General features: G+C 39.8%; 1 protein-coding gene and 2 long non-coding RNA genes across 28 annotated transcripts; 2 read left to right on the plus strand and 1 right to left on the minus strand.

The window, feature by feature from the left end:
* Window positions 1-221: 221 nt before the first annotated feature.
* LOC100838522 (probable ubiquitin-like-specific protease 2B) lies at window positions 222-6801 on the plus strand. Of its 5 annotated transcripts, XM_010239538.3 has the most exons (10): window positions 223-450; window positions 2813-2973; window positions 3799-3880; window positions 4998-5187; window positions 5268-5435; window positions 5519-5653; window positions 5823-5904; window positions 6006-6104; window positions 6217-6284; window positions 6359-6777. In XM_010239538.3, exons 3-10 carry the CDS (start codon window positions 3853-3855, stop codon window positions 6384-6386), a joined length of 798 nt encoding a protein of 265 aa, XP_010237840.1. In that variant the 5' UTR covers window positions 223-450; window positions 2813-2973; window positions 3799-3852; the 3' UTR covers window positions 6387-6777. The 5 variants fall into 5 exon arrangements, 4 of the variants coding, with proteins under 4 accessions (XP_010237839.1, XP_010237840.1, XP_003577710.1 ...); XR_732400.3 differs by lacking the exons at window positions 2813-2973; window positions 3799-3880 and having other exon boundaries at window positions 6359-6467; window positions 6558-6801; XM_010239540.3 differs by lacking the exon at window positions 3799-3880 and having other exon boundaries at window positions 224-450.
* A 1653-nt stretch (window positions 6802-8454) lies between these two features.
* LOC104584600 lies at window positions 8455-11949 on the minus strand. Of its 16 annotated transcripts, none has more exons than XR_002960158.1 (6): window positions 11473-11949; window positions 11037-11109; window positions 10075-10194; window positions 8903-9825; window positions 8667-8786; window positions 8455-8539 (listed from the first exon to the last, which is right to left on the minus strand). It is a non-coding gene; the product is annotated as an uncharacterized LOC104584600 (long non-coding RNA). The 16 variants fall into 16 exon arrangements; XR_002960157.1 differs by having other exon boundaries at window positions 10075-10200; XR_002960159.1 differs by having other exon boundaries at window positions 10075-10295.
* Window positions 11950-12346: 397 nt separating this feature from the next.
* Window positions 12347-17130, plus strand: LOC100839447. Of its 7 annotated transcripts, none has more exons than XR_002960164.1 (8): window positions 12347-12500; window positions 12809-12892; window positions 13537-14048; window positions 14681-15241; window positions 15334-15434; window positions 16041-16148; window positions 16290-16448; window positions 16707-17130. It is a non-coding gene; the product is annotated as an uncharacterized LOC100839447 (long non-coding RNA). The 7 variants fall into 7 exon arrangements; XR_002960160.1 differs by having other exon boundaries at window positions 13537-13703; window positions 13919-15241; XR_002960162.1 differs by having other exon boundaries at window positions 13537-13665; window positions 13919-15241.
* The last annotated feature ends 266 nt before the right edge of the window (window positions 17131-17396 follow it).

Here is a 17396-nt window from a genome sequence, read left to right on the forward strand (position 1 = left end):
CAAATATACCTCATCGTTTTCTTGGCTAGACTTCCGCACAGACCAATAACTGCTCACGTCATTTACGATAAACTACTGTGAAGGACCAAACACGGGAAACATAGTGGAGTACGTGAAATGCCTGTAGTTGTATTATGAACCGGAGGGAACTTCAGATCTATCATATACGGTAGTAGCATCAGAAAATAATGTCTTTTATTACAGCACACGAGAGCAAATGCGTTTTCACACTCCAGAAAAAGAAGCCAGGAACCAAGCAGCAAAAGACCCGTACGTCCTTTCCACTCGACTCCTCCACTTCCCAAATGTGAGCTTGCCGTCGCTTAGGTATCGCGCCCAACCCCTTCGATCCATCCCTCTGAAGCGCTGGCCATCCCGGGGAGCTCGCCGCCATGGCCCGCCGCAGCCGCAGCCAGGTGCTGGTTGACCTCGACAGCGACGAAGGTGACGGTGAGCGTGCGACCCCAATCTTTTCCTCTTCCTCTGAGATTACGCGCGTTCTTATGATTCTTGATCTCCTTGTGCGGCGGGATTGTGTCCCTGGTGATTCTGTGTTGGTTTCTTGGTACCCGGTAGTTCTGATAGTTAGTGCTGCTGCGGTTGTTGGTAGGCTAGAGAGGGGCTACTCACTGTTCAGTTTGAGTTAGATTTTTGCTCCTTGTTCAATTTCGTAAAAAAAAAATGGAGAAGCTTTCTGGGCTTATTGGTGCCCCGAAACTTCTTTTTTTAGTTGATTAGCCGTGGCCCGTCACCCGTGGACCGTACAGGGGTGCCTGCTTCTGATCTCATTTTTTAAGGTAGTACAATATATAGTTCTATATTTAGTATTATGTTAACCGAGAAAGTAAGTTTCCTGAAATCTGCTGAAATTTTTTGTGCTCTATAATTGAGTTAAATAGTAACTACTGAATTACCAAAAACAATGCCATTGCGGCATAATCAAATACGGAGTAGACCAAAAAACAGCCGCAACACCTACTAAAATGAGGTAACACAGAGTCTTGTCCACCGGCCGCAACCTATCACCAAAAAGATGAATGCTAAGTGGACTGCTGTCCACATGACTCTTGCCATCGGACACTCTAAAAAAGATTTTGAATACTCTCCTGTTCAAAGCAGAAAGTGCATCAAGTGTCACCTTGCCATCTACGATTGACCAAATTGTCTTTTGTCAGGATGACTTATCGACAAAGAAACCAAAGAAATACCTTAATTTTGAGCGGAAGCTTTAAAGGCCAAAGCATTTTTTATCTAAATCAAATCCGGGTATCCATAAGCGTAAATCATAAAATTCAACGAGAGAGGGAGGGTCCATCGAAAACAGTACAGCTCAGGAACAGTTGAAGCGTTGCTATCATCAATAATTTCATTCCAAGCCTAAAGATGATGGCCAAGCAAAATTCGGGGAAATTCAACATGGGGCTGCGTCTAGGATGCACGGATACGGTGATACGGACACTGCTATACGGCAATTTTTCAAAAACCCTGATACGGGCATACGTTTGTATATATATAATAAAATTAAGAATATATAAAGATTAGTGATTTTTTACACGAAAGCCCTCTCTCTTCTCCAACTAGTTGCCATGACAAATAGAAATCACAACTCAGTAGCATTCAACATCCGGACTCCATGTGCTCCTCCAGGCTCCAGCACCACTGCCCGCATTCGACAGCGTAGCAGCAGGGGACCAGGGTGGCAGCAGGGTGGCCGACGGTGGTGCAGCAGCAGGGAATGCGGCGGTGCCCGGTACCCAGGTCGGTAGGTCAGGATGAGAAAAGATTGGATTGATCTAGGGTCGAAGTGGGATTAGGCATTACGTCATTAGATATTTCTGTATCCTACCGTGTCATGGAGGTATCCCATAAGTATCCGAATTAATTTTCTTTTTTTAAAATAGAAAATCGTTCCGATACGTATCCGATACATATTTTCGGGTATCCGGAGGTATCCAACCCCCGATACGTGCAGTTTTTGGAGCATCTGTGTTTCCGAGGGTAGCACCTAGAGCTGAGGCCACTGTTACATGTTTATTCTGCACAATATAAAATAACCGTGGCAATTTATAACATAACGCCATATCCCCACACCACTTGTTCTCTCCAAAACAAACTGTTTTGCCCTTACTAATCTGAAACTCCCCAAATTGGAGTAAAATCTCCTTGACCCACATAAGACCCTTCCAAAAATGTGAATTCATGGGTTGACTTTTAGCTACTGATAACATCTTCTGACCGAGGGATGTTTGGACGTCAATAGATCTGGACAAAAAGATCAACTATGAGTACTTTGATTCGTTGTGGTTTTACATCTACATCATCGGGAATGATAAGAATAAATCAGATGGTCTTCAGCGTAAAGACAATAAAATATTTTCAAAACAATATGTATTTTTTCTACCGATAATTCATGGGCTGACTTTTAACTAGTGATAACGTCTTTCTGACCGAGGAACTTATTTTGCAAAAACGATTGCAAGACACCATCCTCTGGCAGAAGCTCATGAAGCCATTCAAGTAGCAGACATATACGTACTCAAAATACCACAATTAACCGACATTTCTTCTAATGTTGGTCGGATTGCCAAAAAAAGCACGACCTATAGAAATCCAACCGTTTCTAAAAGTAATAAGAAGATATATCTGTATTTATGTGAGAGCCATAAATGCAGATCCAACGATCAAAATAATTCAGGTGATGTGGATTAACATGGTGCCTCAAATGGAACCAAACTCTGTATTGTTCTTTTACTTATAATAGATTTTATGCTCGTTTTGGTGTAGCTCCCTTACATGGTTGCATCTTTGTCAGCTTGGTAATGGCCAGGGATTTTAGGATCATTGGTGTCTCAGAACTCTTGATAACCGTACGTGCGACGTGATTGCTATAAATCAATGATATTTAGGATTAGTATCTGGATCTAAATCAAGGCCACTCAAGCTTCATATGTGTATGCAGTGGCTTCTTATTAGGTATGTGGTTTCAATACACCATTTCGTTGGTTTCCTGTGTCATTTTCTTCTTTTTTTGAGGGAAGTGTTATTTTCTTCTTGATGGTTGTCTTGGAACATGGCAATAACCTCTCCAAGGTGAATACCCTAGTCTTCATTGGTTGCACCCTGCTTCGGTCCTTGGTAGGGTCATAGGTATTTTGGCTATAATTTTCTCATTACTTATAGCCTTATGGGCCACATTTCGATGATCTGTTTGTCATTTTGTTTTCCACTGTAAGCCGATTTGTTCATTGATGTAGGGTCCAGGGGAGATCTTCTCCTTTATCTAAAAACAATGTTGGTTCGTTTTTATATGAATAATATTGATCAACTACATGTTTAAGGGGCCGTTTTTTCTATCCCGTATTTGCACAGATAGCAGCGTACTGGGCAAAGTCTGTGTTGTTTAATGCACATGTCGCTGGTAGTTAAAATATATCATGTATACATTAACCTGTCTACTTGTGTAGTAATTTTATGACACACAGAGGTTCAAACAAGGTCTTGTACCATTTAAACACTAAGTGGTTGCATGATCTATTACTTATCGCCATATAGAAAATCACCATTCCTATTTCTCTATGATATCTTGGCAATTTCTAAAAGTTTGCTAGTTATATGTGAGAAGTAGAATGACCTTTGGTTCCCTAATTGATGAGTTTCTTTTTGATTGCGATGTTCAGAATTTTAGGCTGAACTATGACCTAGACTTTGAGCTGGAGGATTGTAGACCATCAGAACTCGTGGCTCATTGCAAATTTAAGGGTTTAATACTTCATGACAATTGCACTTTTTTTTTGACAGTTTGACACATTCTGGCAATGGGGCTAAAATTATAAATTTACTGGCACATATATTATGCTAAAAGATATGCTTGTTTCTGCAGGTAAAGATATGTTGTTTTTGTGTTGGTTTATAGGAATCATAGCCTAGTGTGTTGGGGATAAATTCTACTCCCTCCGTCCCATATTAAGCGACTCAAATTTATCCAAATATGGATGTATCTATGCCTAAAAAGCGTCTAGATATACATGCAATAGAAAGTCACTTAATATGGGACGGAGGGAGTAGGCTGGTGTGGTGCGCTGCGGCATAGGATGTTGTAACTGTGAAGATTGTTTTTAGAAAATGAAAGTTTATTAGCCCCAGCCTCTGCACACAATGTACGTGCAGCCTATGTTTCTTACATAGTTTATTATATCTAAAAAAGCGACCAAATTGAAAAAACAGACTAGTTGCTATGACAAACAAACTTGCTTATGCAATTTGACTAAGAGGACTATAATGTTAGTTTGCGATGGGAAGCAGATCATTTTATTATTCATTAGCTTACCCTTTTTTGTTTTCTGGTTAATTTGTAGAGTGTAACATAACTTACATGTATGCTTATCCAACGTAGATTTTATTATCTCTCTGGATCAGTAGTTTTTGTTCACCATTCATGAACCAGAACTATGACATATTCTTTGAACAGAGCAAACCTGGACCATATAAACTTAAAGATTTCTACTGCTCATTCTTATGCTCAATTAATGTGACTACTGACTACTAATTATGCTACATGCTTAGTTCTGTATCTTATTTTATTTTAGCTCACCCCTAATGTGATTTTGAAGATGGTGTCCTAAGCTGAGTAGAAAATAATAGTAGGGAAAATACTTTAAATGCAACTTGGCTGATTGTGGATTTACTGGCGACATGCAAAGCAAATGTTAATGCAAGAAGTTTTCTGGGCACACTTTTAGCATGCATAACTAAGATCTAGGCTTATCCCGTAGCTTATATGTCGTTTGGAAGAAGCTCCAATCTTTTCTTGTGCTTGTTTGAGAACTGGTATCTTTGGCTCTAGAATGAATCATTTCCTTGTATGATACTTGATTTTAGGAATCCATTGTTCTAGTTCTAAAAAAGACTGTCAATTTACTAAGAACTTTGTGACATGAATTTTGTCTAAAAGTTATGTGTGTATCTTCAGTTCTTATGTTGTTTCTTTCCATATGTAGAGTGCAAAAACAAGCCCTCTCGAGCGAGCAGAAGAGCAACCATGAACACATCGGGGAGCTCCCAAAATGTATTACCCTCGTTTGATGGTAACCTCCCTCCAAAAAGAAGTTCAAAGCGCATTGCAATTAGCAAGAGGGACAAAACCAACCAAGACAAGTTGGACACTGAAATTTTTGAATTGTACATGGAGTATGTCCTGCCTTTGTCTTTCTTTTCTTCTTTTTGAATACTGGTTTTCTTATTGTTTGCTGCTCTAACTTTGTGCACAGGGATCTGTGGAAGCGAATAGATGAAGATAAGAAGAGTGCATATGCATACTTCGATTCACTGTGGTTTAACATGTACAACAGGGGGGATAAGAAATCAAATGTCCTTAAGTGGATAAAGGCTAAGAAGATATTTGCAAGACAATATGTTTTTGTCCCTATTGTCTGTTGGTAGGTTATTCTCCATATTAACTTGTGAAATATCTTATTTGCTTGTCCAATATAGTATCAAATTTGCACTTTCTTGACCATAGGGGACACTGGAACCTCCTTGTCTTATGCAATTTCGGTGAGACGAGCTACTCGGATACTAAGAAAAAACCACGAATGCTTCTGCTGGATTCACTTAAAACGACAAATCGAACAGAGTTGCAGTCAACAATCAGAAGGTCTGATCCTTTATTTGTCCTTTTATAAGCCTATAAATAATCATCAAAAAGATCTGTTCGGATAAATTACTTTGGTCTTATATTTCTGCACTTCCGATAGCACATAATTGGCGACTTGTATTATGCTTATCATAGCTTAGTTTTATTTGATTTTTTGATGCTATGCTAGTTTCATTGCTGATATTTTGAAAACTGAAGAGCGGGAAGACAATGAGCTGTTCATAAAAAAAGTCCATCTTGAGTTTCCTGAGGTATAATATTTGACATGTTTGAAGTCTATTTTTCACTCTACTTTGATTCTTCTGATTTGAATTTCTCATCATGATAAATTGGCACTTAAATAACTTCACAGGTGCCACAGCAAACTGGGGAGGAATGTGGCATATATGTTCTTTTCTTTATCTACTGTTTTCTTCAAAATGAAAAGTTGGGAGAAGACTTCAGCCAGCTGGTGCACCTCACTTTTCTTCCTCTATACTCATTTCATAAATACTGTTACATATTTTCCTCTTTGTACCTCACAAGTTTTTTTTTTTACAAATTTTCTTGTCTGCATGATTTAGTCTAAGGATGTCATGTTCAATCCAGAGGAACTAGAGAAATTCCACAAGGACATCCGTTCGTTCCAAGCGTATGTTCTCCCCTTTGTCTTTATTTCGTATATGTCAAACTGTGGTCTTATTGTCTTTTTTTATGCTCGCACAGGAGTAGGAATGCAAAAATGGCAGAGTAGGGCTGCTGGATTGCCAGATTGCACCAAGTATACTGCTTATTAGTTATTACCAAATCATTTCACCTTCTCATATGATCTTAGGTACCATCATACCGTTACCTATGTACATGTGAATCCCGAGGTTCATTTTCACTGGTGGCTAACTTCGATGAATTTTATGCTAACAATCAGGACGAAAATGGCTAATTGAGTAATTGTTCAAATGGAGAGCTTCTGGGACAGTGATCAGAACCTAGTACGTATTGAGATTATTAATACCATAAATTCTATGTGTGCATTGAGAATTGAGATGGTACGAATCCTGAGATTACCCGTATGCTGTGTGAGATGTTTCATGCTGTGTGAGATGCCAGTACGGCAGTACCCAATTATTCAGTTAACCTGAGCTATATACCCTATCGTGGTTCTGAACTAATTAGATGTATCTAGACGTTTCGATACATCCATATTTTACATAAATATCGACAACAGTAATACCAGGACACGGCTGGGATGGGATTTACGGAGAAAAAGAGAAGAGACACTACTCAGCGCAATGAACGGCCAGTGCGTACCTTTCTTTGGCCATCTGACGCTCCGGATTCAGCTCAGTGACACGAGCAACAACTATTCCTCGTAGAGCATGGTTGTTTGTGGGTTCTGCTGTTACGACCGCAGAAAAATAGACGAGTTACAATATCTCTGTCCGCTTGGTATGAGTAGATTGCCCCGAGTATTTTACTTTGACAAGACAAAATCAATTGTTTTTAGCTAAAGGCACTAACACATTCATTTTTAGATCTCCCCATAAAATGCACACGGATCTTTCCCACCTCACAATTAACAAATAATTAGGTCTACTTATCCGCTCTAACAACTACCGTTTACCCTGCGGATTTTTTCCCTGTTTGCCTTTAGCGAATAACTAGTTAAGAGCTCGTGCGTTGCTACGAAAAATAAAATATGAATACAAAAGATAAAATCAATCTCATAAAAGCAAGACCTATTCTTCTTCTTTCTTTTCTCCCTTTCAATCCTATTCGGTTGACATGTCATGTTTATCTTCCAACACTCACAATACATTTCATGTTTATCTTATAACTAATTATAACAGGCACCTAAAATATATTGTATGTTCGATCAGACCTAGGCTCTAAATGCGAAAAAATTGGTCCTACTTTTCAGTGGAGAAAAAAAAAGCTTCACATCGCTTCAACTTGTACCAAATGCCTGTGCATTCCCAACTTAATTCAACACGCAACAAAACAACTTCGTACTTCATGTTGTTAAGAAGGAGCATAAGCTATTCTGATCCTCGCCTTCCTTTTATGCAACCAACACATTATGTGTAGCCACTTGTTCCCCACTACCTCTTCCCAAGCAACGGTACAAGAAAATAAAATGATATGCCCTGCCTTTTCATTTCTCCTTTCTTTTTCCTCACACATCGGCTTCTCCACACGTCCGAATCCACGACACTCCCTCGCCACAGAATACAAATTGTCATCACAAGACATTTTTTTTTTCATTTTGGACTACAATCTTTTGTGTATGTTACGATGGTTGGATTCTTAAGTAATATGATGACGCGGAGGCCGAGGGATTCTCTCCTTTTCGAAAAAACACTGGATTTTGAGTGCATGATGGTCTCATTAATGAAATGCTTACAGACTTTTGAGACAATTTGATAGCAGAAGAAATGAACTGAATACTAAACATTTGTGATCATATAATAGCTAACCTTTGAAACATCTGGATTTTGAGTGCATTTTCTGAACATCGCACAATCAGTCTTTCTAATTCAAAGTTTTTCATTTGGTGCATGGAACACTATTACTAAAATGTAACAACAATTATCAAAATCTCACATATTAGGATAGCTTCACAAAATAATTCATGTTATAAATCTGATAAAGCTGGACATAGCACTCTAGTGTTATTGGTCCGTATATGAAGGCCGCATGCTACCCCATTAGTGAGTACAATAAGCCATCCTTGCATATCTTACCATTGAAATGGATGGTGTGCCTAACATTGAAACTCAGGTATTCTGTATTAGATAAAGCCGAAAACTGGGTAGCTCGTTTTCAACAGGTGCTTAATCAAAGTTGTTTCCCTGTATAATATTGACCAAAGAGCATAACCATTGGTTTTGCACCGAAGTTGCTGTTTGTCTGGAAAATGGCAGAATTAACAGAATGCCATGTAAGTACTGACACAAGAACACGAGCAGGATGAAAGAATATGTAATTGAGAACATTGTCATACGGAAGTAAAAAGGAAACTGAGGTGTGAATTTACCAGTGATGGGGAAGCAAAATTGGTAAACGGGTATGCAACCTCTAAAGGCTTCAGTTTCTCCACGTATAGTCTTTTTAAGCAATCAACTACAGAAGTGACAGCAGTCAGATCGGTTTGCATCTGCAAAGCACAAAGCAAAGGTACAGGAGTTCAGCTTCATACCCAAAAGAGCAAAACTATATGCTTGCTAATGACAAAATTACTGAAAATGAAAAGCTCGCACATAAGTCTAGTACCTTCTATGCTGATTTTGAGCTGAACCAATTTGTTTTGCAAAAGGTGATTGGACCTGAGGGATGTCTGAATACAGCAGAAATTATTAGCAACACACTAATTAACATGATTAATCAGGAGGGCCGGGGGTTTATGTATTATTACAATGAGATTTGCACGCCAGCATCCAAGAAAAGAACAAAAGATGAATTGGATGTATAGTTCAAATCTAGACCTAGAAGAAAAGATAACAACTGACTGAAGATTTCTTCCTAGCTCCTAGAACTGTTTATTTAAGATTCTGAAAGGCAGATTAGTGATTCTCTGTTTAATTTTTTAGATTTTCATCCAATAAACTAAAAGGTTAAATACTAATTGGTAATTACAATAAGCTCATTAAGGCATGTAACCTGCAAGAACAACGGCACTTTTTTTACATCATAATCATCTGCAATAAAACAGTACAATAAGAATAACTGATTGGCGAGTTCATATTGAAAAAAACACATTCAGAGAGAAAGAAAACTGTACAGACAAGATCATCTTTAGGCTTCAGAGAGAAAGAAAGACAAGATCATCTGCAGGTTTCTTTAGCTGTATAATTTGTACAAAATGAAAACTGTAAAGCGACGAGCCATATAAATGTATCAAGAGATTGACAAATTTATCTCTCATTTGATATTGGTTTGCTTGATTTTCTCTTTGGAGAAGCATAAGTGCAAGATTGTTTACACAAACCTGAATTTCTGAACTTGAGTGAATGCTCCATCTAAAATATACACCAGAAGACTCGCGACATCCTTACAGTTTGGTTCACAATAGCACTCTATTCCCTCTCTTTCTCCAACATCGATTCACTTCATTGTCATTCTACTTCATAACATCTTCCTTTCTTCCTTTTATATTGACTCAGTCCCATCTCCTTCCGCCAGCACTACATGCATTGCTACAGGAAATGAAATAGAAGAGAAAACTCAAAACCTTCTCTAATGAAAAATAATACTACAAAATGAGCAAGGATGATTCATACAAAAATACAACGAAAACACAGTTGTATGACTACAGAAAACAAAACTATCCTTGATGCAATGAACAAATAAAAGAAATGATCAGGAGGCTAATACACATGTACTTCATCCACATTGTTGTTTTAGAAGACTAATTATGTTTTTCTGCTCTGGCCAGCTGAACAAACCTCCAATTCTTCTATTAGTCGCGTTCAATAAAACTCATGGCTCAACAAATCATATTAGAGGTCTCCTTTTTCTCTATAATACTTCAGCAGACCACGTCAGTGATCAAGAATACTTCAACCCTACAGCTGGAACAAACCATCATAGTCTTGGAGGAAATACAGTGTTATCTCTAGGCATATAGTATAGACAATCCTTCTCACTTGAGTTGGATGAGCGCTATCTGCTGCCAGAAAAGGCACAAAATATTTACTGGCTTGGTATATCAACACAAGAGATTTGCTTTTCAGGAAAATAGACTGTAAAATAAGCTAAGGCACAAGAGCTTGATGCATCCGGTGCAAATATGCATCGTTGAATATCACATGAAACCTTGAAGCAAGCTCCAGAGAATTTCACTTGATGGCGCGTGTTCTTTTGAGGTATTGAGGTATCACCAGAACAACATTATCTTTTTCATATTCAAGATGGAAGTAGATGCATATTGTCTGCCATGTAAATAAGTCTTGTGCCATGATTAATGTACTGAGTCAAGGCAAAACTGGAACCATTTCTCTTAAAAAGAGTCAATTCTCCCATCTACAACACACGCAGAAAGTAGTATATCATGCAAGGTTTCTTAAGTCATGTAGAAATTTCAAATGGAAAGACAATGCTAAGTCTTGTGGCTGGATGCCTGATAGGAAACCTAATAACCTGAACCTTCAAGCCAGATGAATGTACACACACAGGCAGCACAGATCTTGCAAAATCCAATAAAACCGTAATGAATAAATGATTTCCCAAAGTTGCCACATTGCAATTTTTTTGAAAAGAGATATGTCACAAGATGCCTAACACTAAGATCATGTTACATCTGTAACAGCTGTTACCTTCTACTTTACCAAAAATCGAATAGAAAGTCATTTGATAAACAGAAAATAGTAAAAGCGAAACAAAAGGAGGGAGAAAGGAATGCACAAACCTCTTCAGAATTTGTAAAAATTGATATCTCCTTCTCAATTAACTCGGCCACTGATTTCACATATCCATCTTCGCTGCATGGATGCCGTTGTATTAGAATTTCAGGCTGTACAGTCCGAAGATGAGATCACATATGAGAAGTCAACTTACTTGACCAAATGCTTTGTTAACTTACATATGATGGGTCTATAACAGAGCCAAATATCAGATTGGTAATATGATCAACAAAATCATATATAAACACTGTGTACACTTTAAGGAAACAAAAATGCACATTGTTTGCAGATAGATAGCATGAGCAAAATTCACCATATAATTTTTAGGAAGCAAACAATAAACACTGGAATCCTTCATCATCTCATTTTTACATACGAAGTAGAAAAATGACCAAAACAGTGGCAAAAACACATGGAGACAATGGCAAAAATAGAGAGAACCAGTGCTCGAGCTCTGATCGGATCGGCGGCGCTCTCCTAGACAGCAGGGTGGCGACCTCGTCTACAGATCCTGCCGTGACCGGAGGGATGCAGGGAGGGGGCAGCAAATCTAGGGGAGGCGGACCTGGGGGAGATCGGGGAGGAGGAGGAGGTGGACGGAGGGGAGGGTGAGGATGCCGGCGACGAGCTCCTGGATCCGGGAAGGTGGGAAGTAGGGCGGCACGAGGAGAAGACCGGCGAGGATGCCGGCGACGAGGCTCCTGGTACGAGCGGTACAGCCATACAGGCGGCGGCGGTTGCGGGGAAGATGGGAGGGCGGTGCGATAAGGGCTGATGGGGGAGGATGCCCGCCGTCGGTCGGGATGGACGGAGATGGGGATGGCGGCGGTTGCGGGTGAGATGGGAGGGCGCCGCGGGGAAGGAGGGGTTTGGATCGGGGCAAGGTTTTTTTTTCTTCTGGGGCAGGGAAGTGAGGCGAGGACGCGGTGGCAGCGATTGTAATTTGCTCGAGTTTGACGTACGATGGACTGACGTAAGCAAGAATTATGAAATAGCAAAGATATTAAAGATTAACGTCCGGCTGCTCTGCCTTCCGAACTCCCGATCCCACGTACCTCTTCGTCCATCGATCTGTGCCTTTCCTCCCCCGTCTTTCCTTTTTTTCCACCTCCGCAGACCTCACACCGCCCGCACGCCCTGACGTCGCCCGCCCGCCCGCCTGCCGCCGCCGCCTTCACGCCGCCTCACCGCCTGGCGCCACCGCCCACGTTTCCTTCCGCCCCGCGCCGCCGCCGACGTCTCCTCCCGCCCCGCGCCTCCTCCCGCCCCGCGCCTCCTCCCGCCCCGCGCCTCGAGGGCTGCTGCCGCCGCCCTCACGCCGCCTCGCCGCCTCGCGCCGCCTCGCCGCCTCGCGCCGCCTCGCCGCCTCGCGCCGCCGCCGACGTCTCCTCCCGCCCCGCGCCTCGCGGGCTGCCGCCGCCGCCCAGTCCTACCTTCATCGGCCGACCGAATTTTTTGCGTGGAATCAGGTGATTGACACTGCCACTCCTCTTTCTCTTTTTTTGCCCTTTTCGCAAATTCTGGTTCAGATTCAGTAGCTGAGTTTCAGACGTTGAACAGTTAGCACATCGTGTGTTTGTTAAAATGCTTCTCAAGGGTGGAAAATTAGATTTCTTTACCATGTGTATAATGTATAATTCTTAATTCTTAATCTACTTGCATGTTTTGCGTTCTTGAGTCGAGACTTGTTGGATGCCTACAACTAATCTTTTTCTGAATGAGACCATGCGTGTATTAATGTTAACAGTAAAGTTTCCATGTGCCTGTGACATGACAGAGAACAAATCTATTAACATGTCATCTCGCAAACGCAATGGGCCTCCCACCCCATTCCAAGATATAAGCAACGGCCAAGACTTGGGTAAGTAACAGCCACCGGCACCTACTAAATGCCTCATATTATTTAGTGTAATGAACGCTACTATTTTTCACCTGCAATATTGGTGCATGTGACTAAGACCAAGCTAAGGAATTAAAGAAGCAGAGGAACAGAGAATATTATGCACGTAATAGAGATCATATTCTGGCTAGATGGCGTGAGGCCAACGAAAATAAACACGCTTACTGTTGTTGATACTGCATATAATTACTGTGCCACTTTAATAGCCAAAGGCACTAAAAGTACCTGGTAATTTTTTCCAACGATGATCAATTTTTTCTCCAACTTGTGGTGTGTAGAAGCCACATGAAAGAATCAATCACTAAATTTATTTCTGAAAGAGATGCCGTAGATGACAATAGGTCGCAATCAATTCTTCTGAAATGTATGTCTCTTTTGTTGTGATTTTTGCTTTCTACACAATCAGGGGAAATGATCTGGTTTTGTCTCGCGTTTACTAATGCCTTTGAAGGTTGATGTTATATTTGGATAGAGGCCTTGAATGAAAGATTATATGTTCTTACATTAAATCACTTGGCTGTTCTGTTTTCCTCTGACGTTCCCCCCATGGGGTTAAATATTTGGATCAAATTTCACCTGGTCATCAGTTCTCTATTTTCTTGCAGGATTTTGATTAAATGAGCACGCATAAGCTGATCCATCCGTAGTTTCTTCAGAGAGGAGCAACCAGCACCAAACCTACCTTTGCCTTGTTCCATCAGTGGCTGTTGTCAAAATATTCAGAGAGCTTTCAGGTGTTCAGAGACCTTTGAAGTGTTCATTACATTTACAGGTCATGATATGATACAGGAAATACTCATGCTATGATACCACTTAACTTTGGATTTACACTTCCCAGAAACATATATGATAATGTAAAATCAAAACTTCAACAAATAAATGGTCAAACCAGTAAAGGTAGCTTAGTTATTTTTTCTTGAATACAATGTCTCCATGATATTATTTGCTACCGCCCATGGATTATTTGACTAACATATGCATTTTCAGGCACTTATTTGGGATAGATATGCCAAAGAAAGATAAACTCTACAAGAATAAGCAACATATGGCAAAAGCATCGCACTCTGAAATCTGAACATATGTGCAACTCTGACTGCACTAGAACTTCTGCCAGAACGTATGTCGTTGGACAGCTATTATGGCTAATTCGGTTCATCGCTCAATTACTTTTGGAATTTTCTTTGCTATAACAGTAATGCAAACATCAGATAGTTTTGGTGAAAATGAAATTAATTTGGAAATTGGCATTAGAGATATATATATTCTCCAACAACACAGAAAATGCAGAAGTTTATGTAGGTGTGTCTACCAATCTACCATTTTGTACAGTATGAGATCTAGGTATTTTATTTAAAATTTTAACTGTATAAATCTTGCTCAGTCTACTGATTTGGAACGCACAATGCTAATATATATTGTTCCTTGGAATTGGGCAGTGTTAACTCTTAACTTTATTATGGCAGCAGATGTCCTCATTTCAAACCTAAGACATGTGTACATGTTGGACTAGGATTGCAAATACTGCTTGGGTATAATGGAATTAACTCTAAAAAGACAACTTTAGTACTTCCTTTGGGAAAATCCAGATTGGTAAAATTATTTCGTGTATACACTGATTGATTCTTTCTGGGAGCCAAGTAATATTTGAATTAACTATGGTTAACTGTAAGTAATCAGTCTGTCATAGCTTTTGTATGATGAGAACATGCATGATATCTGCTTTGTAATGCTGAATGTGAATGGAAACAGGGAGGTCAAAGACTCTGGGTCCGGGGTCAAAGGGATTGGTGTTCTCCAGATCTTGCGTGCATTTGTCTGGTTTTTTTGCCACATCAATTGAAGCTGCTCTCCTGTCATCACTTTTTCTTGATTTGCTTTCATTTTCTTCATTCTTAGACTGCTGAAAATCATGTCGTGTCCTCGGCCACTACTTCAAATCAAAACAGCATCAAACTACAAGCCACCATTTTTGTAATCTGTGTGTAGGCTAATCAATTGTTGGCTTTCATTTCAGTGGGTCATTGGCTGCATACTACTTTGAGCAACTTCCAAGTTGTTTTCTGATGATGCTCCTCTCACCACTGCTTTAGAAACTAATCAGTGTTTTTTCCTTTGGTAATATATCACTTCCAGGTTTATGAAAAAGCAAGAAGTGGTAGATAACAACTTATTTTATTTGAAGGACAGTCCCACTTGTCAGCTTATTTTGTTGTGCTGATTTGTGCGATTCTCAAGGAGACGGATGTGGCACTGCAGCAGGCCATAGAGTTGTGCACCTTCACCATCCTTTGCCACATCCGAGTCTATTTGGTGAGAACTAAAATTGCGTTCATATGCTTAACACAATCTGCACTTTAGAATACTAATCCTTTTGCTTTTCTCTTCTTTTCTGTATTTTGCAGCCATCTATTGTAGTAAGAGAGATGTATGCAGGTACCTGGAATTGTGGATGTTTAACAAAATGTGAAACATTGGGCCCAACTGGAACTAAATATGGATAAAGGTAAATATTAGAATTTTCAATTTTGAAGCATCCTAGCCTCCTGGTCTGCATTATGCACTTTTATCTTTTGTATGTTTTTCATGTTATTTAAGTTCTTTTTGCCTCAGCACTGCATAAAGGTTGTTCGTGTATCACACCCATAACAGTTAGCATGAGATGAGATGCAGCCATGGTCAGGGTAACAAATTATTTTAGTTTGCATGTGAACATTTATTTTTCTGTGCATTCAAAAATATCTACTTGAGATGAGAGTTCCATGGGTACTTGTGGCTGCACTAATTTCTGTTTTATGTATATACATGTTTTCATGCTTCAGTTCTAAGGCAAGATCTTGGTACGTTTGGAATCAATACTGACTATCCTTTCCCGTTCTTGCTTTTGCTCTATCATTTGCCTTGCCCCATGGTTGCTTGATGTGATTAAGCTGTCCATGACCATTATTTTCTACTTGAATTCTGACAGACCATAGTGTTGACTTACTGAATCTTTTCGCCCACTACCTCGCATTCTTAATTGTATATTGATTTCCTAATGTACAAAAGAGTTCTTTAGAGTAACTTTGAATTGATGATTTGATGAATCTGAGTTGTTTCTCTACAAATACAGCTAGGTTTCTTTAACCTGGAAAAAGAGGATTCAGGATGTGCTGCAACACAAGTACTACCTGTAGCTTCAGCATGCAGTGGACAACTACAAAGAATTTTAACATAATCAGTAAGCATATTTAGCATTTGCTTATTAGCATTGGCGAGCTTTAATTGCTTGCATTGCAATACAACCCATTTTTTTCAGTAATTTGCTAATTAATTGCTTGCAAATGATTGGTGATAATTTGTTTGTTGTGATTTATTTCAGGACAAGGGCAGTACAAAAATTGATAGAGACTATTAAGACTTAAGATTAGGAAGCGGATAGTGCTTATTATTTCGGCAATACAACCAGGCTTCATGCATCTTGTCAATGACCTTCATGGGAATCATGTCATACATAAATGCTTGACAAACTTTGGTGCAGGTGAGAACAAAGTAAATATAAGTAAATAGTTTACCGTCTGGTTTTTATTATGTAGTGTAGTATCACCTTGAGTTCCACATGTGAGTGGAGATTTGGTACTTCAGGTCATTATTTAGGCATTTGATTACCTGGAAATTTAAATGCTTGTGTGCCTCCGTGATCATGTAGTTCATTATGTTCTCCCTAATTTCAAAACCTCCTGATTGGATAGTTACTTTCTTTGGTTTATTTGGTGAGCCTGCAATTTTTTCTGAGCAGAATAATGTGAGCCGGCAGGTATACTTGCGTCTGTGATTATGCTCTGCTCATTAATGTGAGCCAAAAGGGAGAACTTCCCTAGGGACATGGCGAGCCTCTGGACCAGATCTCACGACCGTGCCTCTTCTTTGCCGGAGCTCCGCAGCACGCCGCCACAATAACCCTAGCTCATGGAGGATGGAGTAGCTGCCTGAACATTTGGCGTTGGGTCTGGCAGAACGGGAGAGAAAGGAAGAACAGGGTGCTTTTTGTAAACATAACATTACTAGATGGTGGAGGAGAGAAAGATCTGGACCGAACATCTCTGATCAAACGTTGGTTTGCATGTTTTCATCTAAAGTGGGTTTTCATAAGATACTTTCTCTCTCTATATATATTCCTGAAGCCTGTGAAGAAAAGAAGGCAATTCATCTTGCTTTGGATAGTCATATGTTTTCTAAGATTTTAGCTTATGTTTCTATTGTGCACGCGTACAATAAAAAAGAGAGTAGAATTCAAGTTGTCACGTATTGTCCAGACGTCGAGACGTGCGCACATGCTCACTAGTTGGAAGAAAGGCACAATAATATGTTGAAAATAGGGTCAAGGTCAACCGGGGTTTTCATTTTTTTTCTAGGTGTATTATATATTGAATAAGTTACCGCGACACGGTTACAAGCCTAGGCAACAAACAAGTAACTAATCACTTAT

The sequence above is a fragment of the Brachypodium distachyon genome, chromosome 4, assembly GCF_000005505.3.
Source record: "Brachypodium distachyon strain Bd21 chromosome 4, Brachypodium_distachyon_v3.0, whole genome shotgun sequence".
NCBI classification, from domain to species: domain Eukaryota; kingdom Viridiplantae; phylum Streptophyta; class Magnoliopsida; order Poales; family Poaceae; genus Brachypodium; species Brachypodium distachyon.